Source organism: Alternaria novae-zelandiae (assembly GCF_023758075.1).
Source record: "Alternaria novae-zelandiae strain BMP 2774 chromosome Unknown scaffold_1, whole genome shotgun sequence".
Classification (NCBI taxonomy): domain Eukaryota; kingdom Fungi; phylum Ascomycota; class Dothideomycetes; order Pleosporales; family Pleosporaceae; genus Alternaria; species Alternaria novae-zelandiae.
In genome coordinates this window covers 230,340-246,827 of record NW_026056961.1, presented here as the reverse complement: position 1 = coordinate 246,827, position 16,488 = coordinate 230,340, and the positions used below count along the sequence as shown (strand labels likewise).

The following is a 16,488-nucleotide window of genomic DNA, read 5'->3' as shown; positions in this document are numbered from 1 at the left end:
GCTCCATGCAGGCACCCCAAGCCTCCGACAAGTTCGCGCGATGATACCCCGGTAGTCGCGCTCAACCATGTCCAAGCCAACAGCCAACTGGGAAAAGGTCGGCGACAAGTTCTACAGGAAGGTGCAGCTCTACCAGGCCGTCTTCGACGCGGACCTCGAGCTCGAGAACTACAATGTGGTGGGGGCGCCGTATAGCGGTGCTGTAGGTAGGTACGTCCCACCGTCTGCCGACGACTGCGCAAACATGTGACCAGTTGACTGACTTCTGTAGCTGTCTACCGCGATGAGGAGAAGCTGCATACCTACCGTGGTCCTGGCGCATCCAAATCGAGCATCGACATCTACAGCTGCGCGGGCAAGCTGATACGCAGCATCAACGTATGCAACCCTCTACACGTGCCCGGAGATGAAGGACGGAATACTGACAGGCGATAGTGGGACAAAGGCACAATAAAGGGCCTGGGATGGTCGGAAGACGAGAAGCTGCTGGTCATCACTTCCGACGGAACGGTGCGCTGCTACTACGACCTCCAAGGCGACTTCGTGCCCTTCACCCTCGGCCACGGCGCAGACGAATACGGTGTGTTATCCTGCAAATTCTACAACACCGGCTTCGTAGCGCTTCTCGGGAACAACCATCTCATCTCAGTCACCTCGTACGCCGAACCACGCCCCAAACTCCTCGCGATACCGCCGACCGAACCCGTCATATCATGGAGCATCATACCACCTGCCTACTCGCTCTCGCGGTCGGTGGAAGTCATACTAGCGATTGGATCTACACTGTACGTTGTCGATGCGACTGAGGCGGAAGATCGCAACTTCGATGCCGGTCCGTTCAGGCACATCAGCGTCAGTCCGCGTGCAGAGTTTCTGGCCTTCTACACAGAGGATGGAAAGGTGTGGGTTGTCAGCGGCGACTGGAACGACAAGCTCAGCGAGTACGACAGCAAGATCAAGACAGTGCCGAAAGACATGGAATGGTGCGGCTCGAACGCCGTCGCGTTAGCCTGGGAAGACGAAGTACACCTGATCGGCCCTCGAAGTGCCGCGACCAAGTTCTACTACGACACCTGGGTGCATCTCTTGCCGGACGTCGATGGCATACGGCTCCTCACGAACGACGTCTGCGAATTCATACAAAAGGTGCCGGATGAGGCGGTGGATGTCTTCAGGCTGGGCTCCGACTCGCCTGCTGCAAATCTGTTGGAAGCGTCTTCGCTCCTAGAACAGAAGAGCCCCAAGGCCGACGACCTCATACAGCTGATACGACCGAGTCTGGGCGAGGCGGTGGACACATGCATCAAGGCCGCTGCGCATGAGTACAACATCCATTGGCAAAAGTCGCTGCTGAAAGCGGCTTCGTACGGAAAGTCAGTGCTGGACCTGTACTCGTCTGACGACTTTGTCGACACGTGCGACACACTACGAGTTCTGAACGCTGTGCGCTTCTATGAGGTTGGCCTACCGCTAAGTTACGACCAGTATCGCCGCATGACGCCTGAGAAGCTCGTTGAGCGTCTCACGAACCGCAGCGAATACCTTCTTGCTTTGCGCATAGCCGAGTATCTGCATCTGCCAGCAAACCAGATCCACGGACACTGGGCCCAGCAAAAGGTGCGCGTCTCGACGGACCCAGAAGAGGAGATTTGCAGTCTTATAGTCAAGAAACTGCATGGCAAGCCTGGTGTCTCATTCGAAGAGATCGCACGGGCGGCCTACGATGAAGGTCGCGTGCGACTGGCGACGGAGCTTCTCAATTACGAACCCAGAGCTGGCAAGCAAGTACCGCTACTACTCAACATGAAGGAAGATAACATTGCGCTCGACAAGGCGATCGAGTCGGGCGATACCGATCTCATCTTCCACGTTCTCCTACACCTACGCAAGAAGCTACCTCTTGCCTCCTTCTTCCGCGTCATCAACAGCCGCCCGGTCGCCACAGCTCTGGTCGAGTCGTCAGCCTGGGATCAGGATCGCGAGCTGCTGAAAGATTTATACTACCAAGACGACAGGAGATTAGACGGCTCGAACCTCTTACTGTCCGAAGCAATCGCACAGGAAAGCCACCCAGCCCAGCAAGACAAATTGAAGCTGGCGTCAAAGTACCTCCAAGATTCACGCGACAGCGCGGCCGTCTTCCAGCGCCAAGCTATAGACGATGCTGCCAAACTGCTCCGTCTCCAACACCAGTTCGAAACAGACCTCAACGGACCGAGAGACCCAACACCCGCAGGTGCGCTACCAGGTCAAACATACATCGGTCTCTCAGCAAACGAGACAATCTTTCAACTCATCCGCCAAGGCCACTATAAGCGCGCCCAAAAGGTGCAGTCAGAGTTCAAGATCAACGACAAAACATACACATACATCCGCCTCCGCGCCCTCGTCGCAGCGCGGCACTGGAACGAGCTCGAGGAATTTGCAAAGCAAAAGAAGAGCCCGATTGGCTGGGAGCCTTTCTTCAACGAGGTCCTTGGTGCGGGAAACACCAGAGTAGCGAGTGTCTTTATCCCCAAGTGCACAACGCTGACGGTGCCGGAGAGGGTCGATATGTGGATTAAGTGTGGGTTGATGGTCAAGGCGGGTGAGGAGGCGTTCAAAGCCAAGGATAGGGAGCTGTTGCAGGAGATTAGGGATAAGGCTGATGGGAGTACGGCGATGGAATTGGAGAGGTTATTGGGGATGTTGCCGCAGGGGAAGAGGTAGGCAGTTGGGTTTGTGGATGGGTTATGTAAACGAATGGCGCAGTGATGGATATGAATATGGGCTGGTGTATAGTAATCATTCACGTGTATTCAGTCTGTATTTGTGCTGACATGTAACCATGCACAAAGTGCGAAATTCTCTTAACCGGCTCCTCTTCTCAGCTTGGGACAGCAAGTATTATGAGAAACCTGTCTTTATACGGATAGCTTAGAAGGCTACATTAAGCTGAGTATATAAGCAGGTGAGCATCATGAAACAGGTAGAAGCCTACATCGAGTTGAATTTATAGACAAGTAGATGTTATCAAACAGGTAGGAGGCTACGATGCCTGTAAACTCTTTAAACTTTCTTCCTGTATCTTATTGTAGACTGCAGTATATCAGGAGCTTCATCAATCCCTGCTCGATATTCTGATTGTATACGGCAAGATCCGCTCGCACAAACTATCAACTAGCCTGCTCCTCCTCGTTCCCAAGCTCCTTTTCCAAGACATCGGGACGTGGAGGCAGGCACACCCGGCAAATCCCCGGGCCGCTACTTCTTCGGGGGAAAACCCACACTAGCGTCAGCCATGTGCAGAAGACCGACCCGCAGTGGCTGCGAAAACGACTCGCTTCCCCGCAATGACTAGGATGGGTACCGGGGCTAGGTGCAGGCTCCGCGATCTAACGAAGGAATTTGTCGCTCGACGTCGTCATCTCGGTGTGTACTCATCCGAACAGCCTCCAGATCTTCGAAATCGGCAAATGATTGTGGGAATCGAAACGGGGCCATGGCGTTGGCTATGGTGCCGGAAGGCAGCGGGAGGGAAAGGTACATAAGCCTTGGATCGTCAAGAACTTGAATGAGTTGTAGGATTGGACTTTTTGGATCCGGTCGCTATATACGCAAACATGAGGTTCTCCAACTCTCTAGTCAGTCTCGCGGCTGTCGTACCTGTCGCGCTCGCATCGATACCTTATTCGCAATACATCCTCGCGCCCAAATCACGAACCCTCCACCCCGTCTCCGTACACAGCACAAACGGCTCCGTCACGCACCCCGAGAGCCTCACCAGCGCAAATGGCAGTTCCGTCTTCACCGGCGAAGCAGCAACAGCGTACGACTTCGGTATCAACATCGCGGGTCTCGTCACCGTAACGATCGGCTCCGTCAACTCGTCCTCCGACGAATACATCGGCGTTACCTTCTCCGAGAGCTCGTTATGGGTCAGCAACCGGAGCAGCGATGCGACGGCCGATGCGGGAAAGGACGAGACCCTCTGGTTCCATGTCAATGGTACAGGACGGTATACAGCGCCGAAGGAGAAGGTGAGGGGTGGGTTTAGGTATATGACGTTGGTGCATAATGGGACGGGGAGTGTGGAGGTGACGGGCGCCGAGGTGCATTATACTGCTATGCCTCATTGGGAGGGGAATGCGTTGGGGAATTATACGGGGTATTTCCATTGCGATGGTATGTCATTCATTATTTGCTTGCTTCTGTCGCTTGGGTAGAAAGACTAACGTGTTGCAGATGAGCTGCTCAATCGCGTATGGTATGCCGGAGCGTACACGAACCAGATCTGTACGATTGAACCAGACACCGGCAATGCGCTTGTTCATCTGCGCGAAGAAGGTTTCTCGAGTGAGGACGACCAGTCGCCGGTTAATGTTACTTGGTATAACAACTATACCATTACCAGTGGCAAGAGTGCGCTGGTTGATGGTGCGAAGCGAGATAGGCTTGTTTGGGCTGGCGGTACGTTGATACATCCTCCACTATTTTAGTTCATGCTGACAGACATTGGTAGACATGGCGATAGCAGTCCCTGGTGTCGTGGTATCAACGAACGATGTCATTTCCATTGAGAATGCGTTGGACTCGCTCTTCGCGGTACAGAACGCATCGAATGGTCTACTCCCATATGCTGGAAGGCCTTTCCCTCCTCAGGCGATATCGTTCACCTACCACCTCTACACTCTGATCGGTGTCGCTGACCACTTCCTCTACACTGTAAGACACCCCGATCAAATCCTTCACACTCGCTGACCACTTCTCCAGGGCGACATGGACTACCTCAAATCTCTATGGGACAAATACAAATTCGCCCTCTCCTTCTCCCTCTCCAACATCGACTCTAGCGGCCTCATGAACGTAACTGCGCCCAACGACTGGCTCCGCTTCGGCATGGGCGGCCACAATATCGAAGCAAACGCCATCCTGTACTACACCATCAACCAGGGCATCTACCTCGCCTCAGCTTTGAACGACACAGCCAACATTTCTTCCTGGCAAGAAACAGCTGATGGTATCAAGACCGCCGCCAATGAAGTTCTCTGGGATGAGCAAGAGGGCATGTACCGCGACAACGAAACGACAACGCTCATGCCCCAAGACGGAAACGCATGGGCCGTCGTCGCTAACCTCACGCAGAACAGCACGCAAACGAGTATGATCTCACAGAATTTGGTCTTGCGATGGACTCCATACGGCGCTCCTGCCCCCGAAGCCGCAGACGCCATCTCACCCTTCATCTCCGGCTTCGAACTGCAATCCCACTTCCTTGCGCAGAACACCACTGCAGCATTGGAGTTGATGCGCCTCCAATGGGGTTTCATGCTCGACGACCCCCGCATGACAAACTCCACCTTCATCGAAGGATACAGTACTACCGGCGAACTCCACTACGCGCCTTACAACAACGACGCGCGCATCAGCCACGCCCACGGATGGGCAACAGGACCGACTTCCAGCCTCACACAATATGTAGCCGGTGTACAGTTACTCACTGCTGGCGGAGCAACATGGCGTATTGCGCCTTCACTTGGTGATCTCAAGTTTGCGGATGCGGGCTTCAGGACGAGTTTGGGTTTCTTTGGTGCGAGGACGCAGGTGTTGGATGACAGCATAATGTTGGACTTTGAGGCGCCAGAGGGCACGGTGGGAGAGGTTAGGATGCCGGTGCTGGAATGTGCGGGACGGGTGGTTATGAGTGGAATGGAGGGGCTGAGTGGGGATGTTGTTGTTGAGGTTATGGCTGGGCAGGGGGATGTGGATGTCAAGGACGTCAAGGGTGGGAGGTGGACGGCTACATTTAGGTGTACTTGAAGAGTAGACGTATGAAGATCATTAAATGTCTAACAATTCTGGTATTGAGATGAGCAATTGAACCGCTGTAGTATGTTTGTGGTCGGTGCCACGACACACGGCTCACATACCGACTACCCTGGTGTAATCCCATCTTGATACGGAACAGCCTCCGTGAATACGAGAGGTTTGCTTCTCCTCGGCTTCAGCAAAGCGCAAAGCAGGTTGCGAAAGGCCCGTACACGAACTGCGTTAGAGCGCAAGAACTATTACACGCGCCTATATGAGGTCGACATAGCAACGGGTATGGAAAAGAAATCTCAGCTGCCGGGAAGCGGCAGAGCTGAGGTTGGTGCAGGTAGCTTTTCTGGGTCCGGACTATCAGCGGATAAGAAACAGGGAACCATCGGCCCACTACGACCAGAGTCCTTCACCAACAGAAATCCTTCACGATGGCATGTTGGACACAGACTCGGTACAGTAAGCCGGATAGTTATTCGTCGAGCATTGGACATGTTTCTTCAGGGTAGTGGTGTCCTGTCAAAGCCTAAAAGCGACCAGGCGGCCAGGCAACGAGGCAACAAGTCTCGAGTAGTCCAGGTCAGCATATAGGACGGGTATAGCCAGCTGGGAATGTAGCAAATACCGGTCGTGTTGACATGCAGATTACCAGTATGATCCATGCTGTACCGCCTACCCCGCGCGTCTGAGTGGCGGAGGGCGATCGTGTGAAACGAGGCGTTCTCGTGATGGCGCGCTACATGGACGCGCCCGGGACGTCGCTGTGCCAACGGCATCCTTGGCGCATTGTTCCAAAATAGTGTCGCGCAAACCACTATGACCACCCGCTTGACTCTGATCTGCGGCCCATCCCCAGCATTGCATCACTTGCGTCTTGTGTATACACATCTCGAGCATTGCTTCCTTGCACTGGCCTGGCATACAAGTAGAGTGTCGTTTGAGCCATTCCCTCGTTTTACGCCTTCTCCTCCTGCTCGGCCTCTTGCGACCGCCTGCATCTCGCTTCCCCACTACTATCCACTACCACGTCAGAGTCAGGACTCATCACACCGCATCCCATTGCTCGCGCAAAGTTTCTCCGCCCCACTGGACGCGGTCACATTGCATGCGCGTTTGAGCCTCGCATCTCGCTGGCGGGTCTGCAGCCACCATGGACACGAGCTACCTCGCCCAGCAGGTCACCACCATCATCGGCCAGCTGCACGGCTTGTTCGACGACATTGGCGTCCCCAGCCATGAGCGCGAATCGCGCGAAGCAGAGGTGAGAAAGGACGAATTGTATGCGCGCGCGACTGCTGACAATGTGTAGTTGTTCTCTGCCCTGTCCGAGACGCTCCACAACCAATTGCGACAAGTCACCAGCGAGAAACATGAGATGACAGAAGAGGCGCATCGTCTGCTCAAGACTATCCGCCAGATGGAGGCTGCACTGGACGACAACAAGCCCAACCCCAACTACGATGACCAGGACGACCGGGCCATCACCTTCCCCTTGACGCGCTGCCTCCAGGGCCTGAAGGAGCGATACAACTCGGTCAGCAAGATGCACAAGGAGCGCTTCGAGCAGGTCAGGAAACTGGCCGAAGCCCTGGAATCGTATGCGTCGCATCTCGAATCGTCCTTCGTGCAGGTCAAACTCCCGCCCACCGCGCCCAACGCGAAAGTCTCGCCCTCTTTCGACATCTCGCCCTCCTACGTCACCAAGCTCGACAACGAATTCACACGCGTATACGAGGAATACACAAAGCGCCTAAACACAGTCCAGGTCATCTGCCAGGAGATCATCCAGCTTTGGGCAGAACTCGGCACACCACAAGCGCAAACGGACAGCGCGATCGTGCAATGTCATCGCGACGCGCCTGAACAACTCGGCCTGCACAAGGACGATCTCGCGCAATTGAACGCGAAGAAGGAGCGACTTGTCGAGGAGAAGCGCGGTCGCGAACGACGGTTAGGGCAGCTGCGCACAACCATCGAGGAACTCTGGGACCGCCTGGGCATTGAGGAGCGCGAGCGCAAGCAATTCCTCACCAGCAACCGTGGATGTGGCCTGCGCACCATCAACGAGTACGAGGATGAGCTGGCCAGGTTGAACGAGCTCAAGCGCCAGAACCTACACTTGTTCGTCGAGGAGGCGCGCGTTCAACTCCAGGAACTATGGGACGCTCTTTACTTCTCCGAAGAAGAGATGCTCGACTTCACGCCCGCCTTCTCCGACGTCTGCAGTGACGCTCTACTCGCCGCCCACGAATCCGAAATCGCACGTCTCGAAGCGCTCAAGGAGCAACGGCTGCCTATACTCCAGAAGATCGATCGTCACCGCGAGCTTATTCAGGAACGCGATGAGCTTGCACAATCGAGCCAGGATGCAACCCGTCTGATGGCGCGCGGTAACAAGGGCGAGAGACGCGACCCGGGCAAGCTCCTGCGCGAGGAGAAGATGCGGAAGCGCATCGCAAAGGAGCTGCCCAAGATTGAAACAGTAAGTCACCTCAGTAAAGGAGCAGGAATTGAGCTAACACATCACAGGATCTGAGAGTCACCCTCGAGAGCTGGGAAGACGAATACGGACGTCCTTTCCTTGTCCACGGCAACCGATACCTCGACGAACTATACGCAGCCGCGCAAAAGGCAGCCCCACCACCTCGCGCAAAGACACCCTCGAACAGCGGTATGCCTACCAAACCAGCCACCGTTGGCAGAGCCTCCGCGGCGCCCAGCCGTGCCGGCACAGTTCGTGGTGCGCCACCCAGCCGATCAAAGACACCCGTATCGAACTTTGGCCAGAGCGTATCCGCAGCAAGCATGTCCCGTAGCACTTTTGCGCAATCGGTGGGCCCCAACTTTGGTGCTTCGGTGTCGGCATCGGCCCAAAAGAGTCCTTCCAAGATTCCTTCTCGTGCGGGACTGAATGGCACAACGAACGGCAGGAGCTCGCCTGAGAAGCGACCACAACTGTCACGAGAAGATTCGGCTACGATGCGCAAGATGGCGCCACCTATGGCTCCTCCCCCACGTATGAAAGATCTGTTCGTCCCTCCAGAGCCATCACCAATGGAGACCCCGATGAACCGCTTCGAGTTCAACCGTGGAGACCGCAGTGAAAGCATCGTGCGCAACGTACAACCAGAGGACCCATACGACGACCGCTCCTTTATGGGACGCACCATGAGAGGAGGCTACACACCCACCTACCCACCGCCATCACTATCATCCGCTAGCAGTCGACAAATATCACAAACCTCATCCACAGGCACAGCCGCTACAGGCATGACCATGCAATCCGGCTCCGAGAACTGGGAAACGTTTAGTGAACAGTCCGACGAGGTACCGGAGGAAGAAGTCGACTTCCACGCCTACCGGCGGCAGATGAAGCGCTACACACCCGAGGGCGGCCATGTCGCCAGTCCGGGTAGAATCCAAGGCAAGAAGGTCCGCGGTATACGGAGCGTCGACACGGGCGAACTGTTAACCGAGCAGGACGGTCGCATGGTACGCGTTATCGAAGGCTCCGAAGCGGGCTGGACGACTGACGGCGACGGGTACTGAGTGAAGTACCCTATCCACTTGGACACTTTCTTCTCATGTCGACACGACTGCATGGCTTTCATGCTCCACGACGCTTATACCGCCACGGCCGTTCATCACTTTCCGGCTCACCGAGCCCTGTTAATTGCTCTTCCTTAATTCGTGTGTGCATACTTTGCGGCTCGGCGTTACTGGACCCTGAAAATTTTCTCTTCTTGTCGACTCATCCTCGCTGCCGCAACGGCACGCACAAGCGGGCTGGGATAATCGCCACGCTATGCCACGTACTTAGAGTACGTTGGACAGGGTAGTGCGCTGCATGTCACTTCCCGCAATGCGACCGGTGCGGCGCCTGTTTTGGGTAACGCAGCATGTACCTGCCCAGGTGGCTCTTTTATTTCTTCACATCACTTGCTTCTTTTTCAGCGGTAGGGTGGTGGATCATCCGGCGTTGGCGACCTCGGAAGCGTATATCTGGATAGCGCGCCATGCGCTACCTTGCTTGTGTCTCGTTTGCGCGTTTTGCATGTTCAAATTTCCCTTGTGCGAGGAGGAAGCGAGAGAAGTGTGCATAAGGCATCCTCTCTGTGAGTGGAAGGCAGATCTGTGTGTTGGCGAGGAGACGTGTACTATTACGATTGAACAGAATCCAGAACATTGCAAAAACTTGTGCGACCATGCCGTGACTGATGCACTAAGATGCTGAAATTTGTGATGCATTGGACGCCTACAAAGAAGTAATATAACATCAACTTTATTACATACTATGCGTAGAGGAATACATACTCCTGTAGACAGTCTCCAGATTATCGAAAGGCGGTCACGTAGGCGGCAAGCAACACCAACTCATGCCTTCCTGTGCGAGTAAAGATGATTGACATGAAACAATGCAAGCGCACAATGGCGGGTCGGTGCCGAGGCCAAGACGATCCCGGGAAGCTTGGGTGTACGATAGAAGGTCACTCCGTTCCTTCCTCTTTCGCACAAGAGATCCCTTAAGCTCGAAGCAGCAGGTGCAGTTACCGTGACAGAGCTCTATTATGCAAGGCCGTTGGGGAGCCTCAATCGCGAACTAAATTCTCACAAGGACACGTGCCTTTCGTTCTACCTACCGTGAACTACTCTCCAAGGCCACGACATGACGACAATGACGAAGTTGGTGTCCAGAAAAGGGCCGGTATGGGAAGTGTGTAGAGTGGCACAGTGGGAATAGACTTTCTCTCCACTCCACATCCACCATGCTTTTTTGCCTCGACAGTGGAGGGCAGCGGGCATGCACCCCGCAGGAATCCGCGGCCTAGCGTGCGAGACGGCGCCGGGCTGCACGACACATGGTGGAAGTGGTTAGATAGAGTTAGAGGCAGGTAGCGAGATATTGGCACAGAGATAAGGATAGCACATCTGACAGGCCCGGAGCGATTCCACACAAGCCAACCGTGACCGGAAGGCAGACAGGCATGCGACCGTCTTGCCGCGGGGAGCGCTGCGTGCATACAGAGTCCTAGCTGCAAGCCACGTTACAGTCATCGTACATAGTAGATGCCTATGGGAGGTGCGGGTGAAGGGAGTCATGATGACGGGACGTGCGCTAGTGTGAGTTTGTCTGACTTTTGAGTGAATGCTAAGACTCGACGTCTTCATGTGATGGCGCGCAACGTGCTGGTTTCCAAAAGGATGGCTTCCACCAGGATGGCTTCCAGAAGACACCGGCGTGGGGCGTGGATGCGACAGGGCTGACGGAGGCGGAGGTGGCGGCTAGGGCCAATCAGGGGATGCCCGAAGGCGATCACTCTGCTCGAGTGTTGTGCATGCGGGACCGACCGGGGCTGAGAGCTGGTATGCTCGTGTGAAGCGTGATCAGCGCAGCAGTAGGCGTGGCGCTGGCAGAAGGCCACGCAGTCTTATCCTCAGCCGCCAGTATCTGGTCCGAGAAACGTGCCTGGATGCGAGCTGGGCTGGGTGTGTGCTTTTGGTGTCTCGATAGGAGACCTCCCACGCTGCCCTTATTACTTATCGCCGCCCGATAACCCTGAGACCCCAACGTCGTCATCCTCCCTTATCACCACCGAAGAACCGCCTCGAGTCCACCACCATAGTATTTACTTCTTCATACCATCCTCGCCTTTTTTGACTCTGCCTACCTTCGTGTGCGAAAGCAGAGCAGTGCGTCGGCGATCTTCGGCACACGTAAACCCTGTAGTCTCATGTCGCCCGCGACTTGCCCTTGCAGACCCGTCCAATCGCCTACCAGCAATAACGTAAAGAAATCCGACGGCCGCACGTCACATCCGGCCTAGCCAGCACCAGCCGTACCTGGATCGTCCCAGCTGTTAGTCACGGGGAAAACGCCTTCAGGGCCCAAGCCGACGATAATGATGTACTCGCCAAGGTCCTTTCCCTACCTCCAGCACTCGTCTCCGCCATCCTCACGCACCTCCCGCTCCAGGCCTGAAAAGATGGGCACGCGAACGCGATCCAGTCCCTCTCCGAGAAGTGTCATGCCAGTCACTGTGGGAACCAACACGCAATCTATGAATAAGAACGGGTCCCTCTCACATACCGAGGCTACAACCATGTCACAGCCCGTCGTTATTCCTCCTCGAACGCCCCTCAAGTCCGCAACTTCAACACAGACTGTGAGAATGAGGGGACACAATGGAGGCAGACCCGCTCGCAATTCACAGAGCCACGATGCGAAAGCTCTACCACCGGCCGTTGCAGCCTTGCTAGCCGTTACCGCTATCCCCAAGATGCCCACCCGCCGACGACCACGCACTACCACCGAACGGAGGATATCCATGGACGAATTGATACAGGAGTGGAAGCAGGACGACTCCGACACTCCGCCCTCACTTGTCGGCTCGCCCATGGACTTGCTTCTTGGTCGCGTGGACGAGTCGGACGATGAGTACAGCAGCGTTCTGAGTATGGAGCAAGAGAAGGGCTCTTTCCTGACGTCTAGGTCCATCTCGAGCGACTCAATTTCCACCCTACCGCCTTCGCTGGACTACGAAGACCCGTCGTTCGCGTCGCATTGGGACAATCTCAGTACACCGGATTCCCTGGGCAGAAAGTCACTGCCAGAGCGCAGGGAGAAGATTGTCTCTTCACCACCAAAAGAAGACTGCGTCTTGGACCATCCACTGCTTCATTTTGGCCCAGACGAATGCGAGGACATTATTGCGACAGACATCAATGAGACCGTCACTCCAGTACCTTCAAACGAACGGTTCAGGTCATTCAAGTCAAATCTGACTGCATCACTCCAAGCACTCAAGTCGGCCGCCAAGTCCTTCTCCAACTTCACAGCTCCCAGCGTTCCGCCGGATGACTTCCTTACTCGGTCGTTGCTGGCACCCAACTACACAAGCGAGATGCGACCGAAACACGTCGAAGGCCTGCCATCACCCGAATTGCGACGATACCTCAACCCACAACCCTCACCAATCTCACCGACTGAGTTGTCAATGCATTTACACGACTCTCTTACCCTCGATGCCGACGCCGAACCCCACGCGCCGATGATCCAAATGCAGACATACGAACGCCGAGGGCGATCGCAAAAGTCGCGCCGGAGTCGCTCCACGGATCCCTTTTCCGAGGCAGGACGCGTCCTGTCAACCGACGCACCTACCGTCCGGCAGCGCGAGCCACGCGAGAATAGCGACTTTCTACGTGTCATCGTGCTCGAAATGAACATGCGCCGCGTGGGCAAGCTCGACACAAAGGCCGTCGGCAAGGCACGTATTTGGTTGCCGCCAAGAAAGCCTGGGTCTAGCAAAGCACCTTCCCTTCACGGCGCAAGCGGTGTGCCGCTTAGATGGACTCCCGTTACCGCAGCGTGAATGCGCTACGGCTAGCAATTTCATCAGGCCGTCTCGTTGCGTCAACAGGCTGGGTTGGGCATGCACGCAGCACTCGGTACGGTACCCTCGACACGTTCACCACGACCACGACACGAACCGAGAGTATGTCGCATGCATGCATGCAAGCATGTCGTGTCGAGCTCCACCCACGTAGCGCATCGCAAATGTGCAGGCAGGAATTCGATCCTTGGTCATTGGCAGACGCGCCATGCAGCCCTGTCAAGCTCGACGATCCCGGATTCAGAGTCTCCGAGGATCGCATCACCTGCCTTGGCATAGCGCGCGCTCGCTCGCGGATTCTAGTGGAGCCGCCAATCGAGCAGAATTCCTGGTCTTGGTATAGGACAACGTCACAGCCCGCACCGTTGGATCTGGCTGCGGATACTCGCGACATGGGGTCGCACGTGTCGTGGATATTTCTGTCGCGAGACATCGTCAAAGCAAGTTTCTCGACCAAGGAGTCAAGTCAGTCACGGGAAGGTTGGCCGCGCGAGGTCGCTCGGCGATACGCACGTCTCGGTGGTTCATCGGGACCCGTGACCTGCTTTCCACACTCACACGACACACGGTTGCGGAGCAAGACGTCACACGTCGCATGCACGCAGGCGTCGCCTCTTTCCGCTGCGCAACGGTCGCCCATACTCCACCTTCCGTCCGGTGAATGACCTGTCCCCGTCACGATAACTCGCTTGCGCAAAAGCTGGGGACCTTTCTCACGATGCCACTTTCGCAAGTCCCGTCCCCACCCGGCATCCGCAATGCCGGGTCTCGCCGATAGACGCCCGTCCGCCAGGCTCGACTCGCGACACGGTGGGGGTACACGACCCGGCACATTCGTGTTACATGTTTGTATCGAGCAAATGGCTTGCCCGAAGGCCTACGAGACATTTCCGAGGCGGCTATGAGCTGATTTTTTTCTCTTTCCGTTCGTTTTCTTCTCTATATTATCGTGCGCATATTAGCGGAGCCTCGCGGCATTTGCCAGATTATCCATTTTCTTTTTTTCTCACGTCAGATCTTTTCTTTCCGCGTTTTTGAGAAGCATGGGGCATGGGTACCGGCGTTTGCGCGATGGGAGCATACGACGGTCAAGCGCTGACCGCAAGAATTTCTCTCTTTTCTTTTTTACAAGTCAACGAGCCTGTGTGCGTTTTTAGCGTCGCGTAGCATATTGGTATATTCGCATCGCATCGCATTGTGTCGTATCGTATCGTATCGCGTGTTCGCGATTTAGATTGCATGACTTCACTGTCACATTTGATTCGGCATGTTTACCGCATTCGCTTCGAGGCACATATATCAACAGCACAAGTACATATCTAAACAATTTAAAATATCAAATCTACAATCGGTGCCGGCAATCTAGGGCATGTGACTATACAATCGGTGCAGGCAATCTAGTACATGTGACATGTGCTGTATGCGCGACCTGGCATTTTCGCTACAATGTAGCGACAGAAAGTGTAGTTGAGCTAGATAGCCTGGATGAGACTCTGTATCTCGACTCCAGAAAGAGAGACACGCAAGCTCCATACCCGCGCGGGGGTGTACCCCAGTCTCTCGCATCTCCCACCGTCCTTGCCCACAGCATCGAAGAAGAGCATCACTTCTGCTCCAACGAGGCTGTTGGTCGTGTGCGGTGGGCGGAGGCGGAAGATGGATGTGCGACACGAGCTGCGTGTGCCGTTTTAGGAGGACAGTAGGGGAATAAAGGGATTGAAGTGAACTGCCCATGCACCCGTCTTCGTCTGATGAGGCGCATTAGTCTTGACATTTCTCTTATTGCGGGATACCAATTAACTCTGTATTGGCTAACTCTAGGTCTGCCCTTGGTACCGACACGGTCGTTTTGCGCGAAACGTGTTCTACTCATGCGATGCCTAGGAGGTATTCGCTGTTTTCTACGATGACAGTGGATGGAATGGCGTGTAGTGTATGTGGGTGTGGTATGTAAGTAGACTTTATTGCATTTTCATGTCGCGGGCTGCTGCGTCCTCAGCTCCGTATTCTATTCTTCACTCTTGCAACCGCAGGCGTAAGATCTTTCTTTGACAGGGTTGTAGATAGCCTACCGCCGTCTGCAAGACTTTATAACTGTTGTAAGTAGGAAGCAACAGGAGATGACAAGAACCATATGGCAAAATGAAGTCAGCGTGCTTGAAAGTCTAGTACGGCAGCTCTTCTCTCAGACGCCCGCATGACAGTTCCCCTTTCTTGCCTTAAGGGTTGCATTTGCCGGGGAGTTATGTTGAACAACTGTGCTCTTGTGTATACGTGAGCTATGTATGATGCGAAGAACGTGCGACTGTGGTTATGGTACAACGGATAGATGTATTCTACTTATTACAACGCTTTTATTAGCAAGCAATTTGAGACGCTCGAAAGAGTTGTAAGCAGTATAAAAGAGAGGTGCAGGAGATCTAAAGGGACGCAAAGTATGAATGATGTTGTAGTGGAGCAAAAAAAGAAAAATCCAGTCTTCTGAAGACTTGGCCATTGCTGAACAACTTCAAAAAAAGAATGCTCTTGCGAGCTCCTGTGTGACCTAACCAGGGGTCGCTTTTCTAGGCGTCAGCGAGGGTACTCGAATAGGGCTTGTATGAGTGAATACTTACAACCTGGAATCTCTTGATATCGAACTGAATCGTAGTCAAGCGCCTTGCCATTGGGCCATTAGGCCAGTTGTACTGGTTGTTGATGGAAGAACCCTGAATTATGTTGTCAATATAAGTATTTCTTTCGTGAACTGCTCTGCGTTCGATGGTACCGGGAGGCTTGATGGCCGGAAACTTGCTGAAAATTCTTTGTGTGGTGGGGCGGCGGGAACCGCGGGTGAGGGGCACAGCAGGATCTTGGACGCGGGGCTAGGGCATACGCCGTACCCGTGCATGACCGTAATCAACGGCAAGATAGCAGAGTTACTTCTGTAGGTAATCGGTGTAGATTCGTCGCCGTTCACTGGCTGCTCGCAAGCGACACTTGCCTTGCAGTCGGGGGCTGGAAGGCAGGCAGTGCTTCTTTCCTAGCAGCAAAGTCCACGGCATCCTCAATCGACGGCTAGACAGCGCAATGTGTGGTAAAGCCACATGTCTAAAAGTCGAATACATTATTCGTGATGCCTCGCTGCCAGTATAGTGTTGCTGGAGCTCTATCAGTTTGTGCCAGGTGCAAAAGCAGCAACAGCAATGTTTCGCGGTGGCTTCTGGCCACAATCGACACCTGTTTCCAAACCTGCCTGGAAGAGGAGGACTCGCTGACGCTAACGCAGCGTCAAAGCAAAGAATCGCTGTGGCTT

At 54.7% G+C, this 16,488-nt stretch overlaps 4 protein-coding genes across 4 annotated transcripts; all 4 read left to right on the top strand.

Moving 5' to 3' along the window:
• Positions 1–67: 67 nt before the first annotated feature.
• J4E88_000068 (uncharacterized protein) lies at positions 68–2,709 on the top strand (the record flags this gene model as incomplete). The annotated part of the gene is made up of 3 exons (XM_049393749.1): positions 68–206; positions 272–378; positions 436–2,709. 3 exons carry the CDS (start codon positions 68–70, stop codon positions 2,707–2,709), a joined length of 2,520 nt encoding a protein of 839 aa, XP_049259578.1.
• Positions 2,710–3,602: 893 nt separating this feature from the next.
• J4E88_000067 (uncharacterized protein) lies at positions 3,603–5,799 on the top strand (the record flags this gene model as incomplete). Its single annotated transcript, XM_049393748.1, has 4 exons — positions 3,603–4,164; positions 4,225–4,449; positions 4,502–4,704; positions 4,753–5,799. The coding sequence occupies 4 exons, from the start codon at positions 3,603–3,605 to the stop codon at positions 5,797–5,799; spliced, it is 2,037 nt and encodes a 678-aa protein (XP_049259577.1).
• A 1,150-nt stretch (positions 5,800–6,949) lies between these two features.
• Positions 6,950–9,348, top strand: J4E88_000066 (uncharacterized protein; the record flags this gene model as incomplete). The annotated part of the gene is made up of 3 exons (XM_049393747.1): positions 6,950–7,060; positions 7,109–8,281; positions 8,329–9,348. 3 exons carry the CDS (start codon positions 6,950–6,952, stop codon positions 9,346–9,348), a joined length of 2,304 nt encoding a protein of 767 aa, XP_049259576.1.
• Positions 9,349–11,702: 2,354 nt separating this feature from the next.
• J4E88_000065 (uncharacterized protein) lies at positions 11,703–13,172 on the top strand (the record flags this gene model as incomplete). Its single annotated transcript, XM_049393746.1, has 1 exon — positions 11,703–13,172. One exon carries the CDS (start codon positions 11,703–11,705, stop codon positions 13,170–13,172), a length of 1,470 nt encoding a protein of 489 aa, XP_049259575.1.
• Between the last annotated feature and the right edge of the window lie 3,316 nt (positions 13,173–16,488).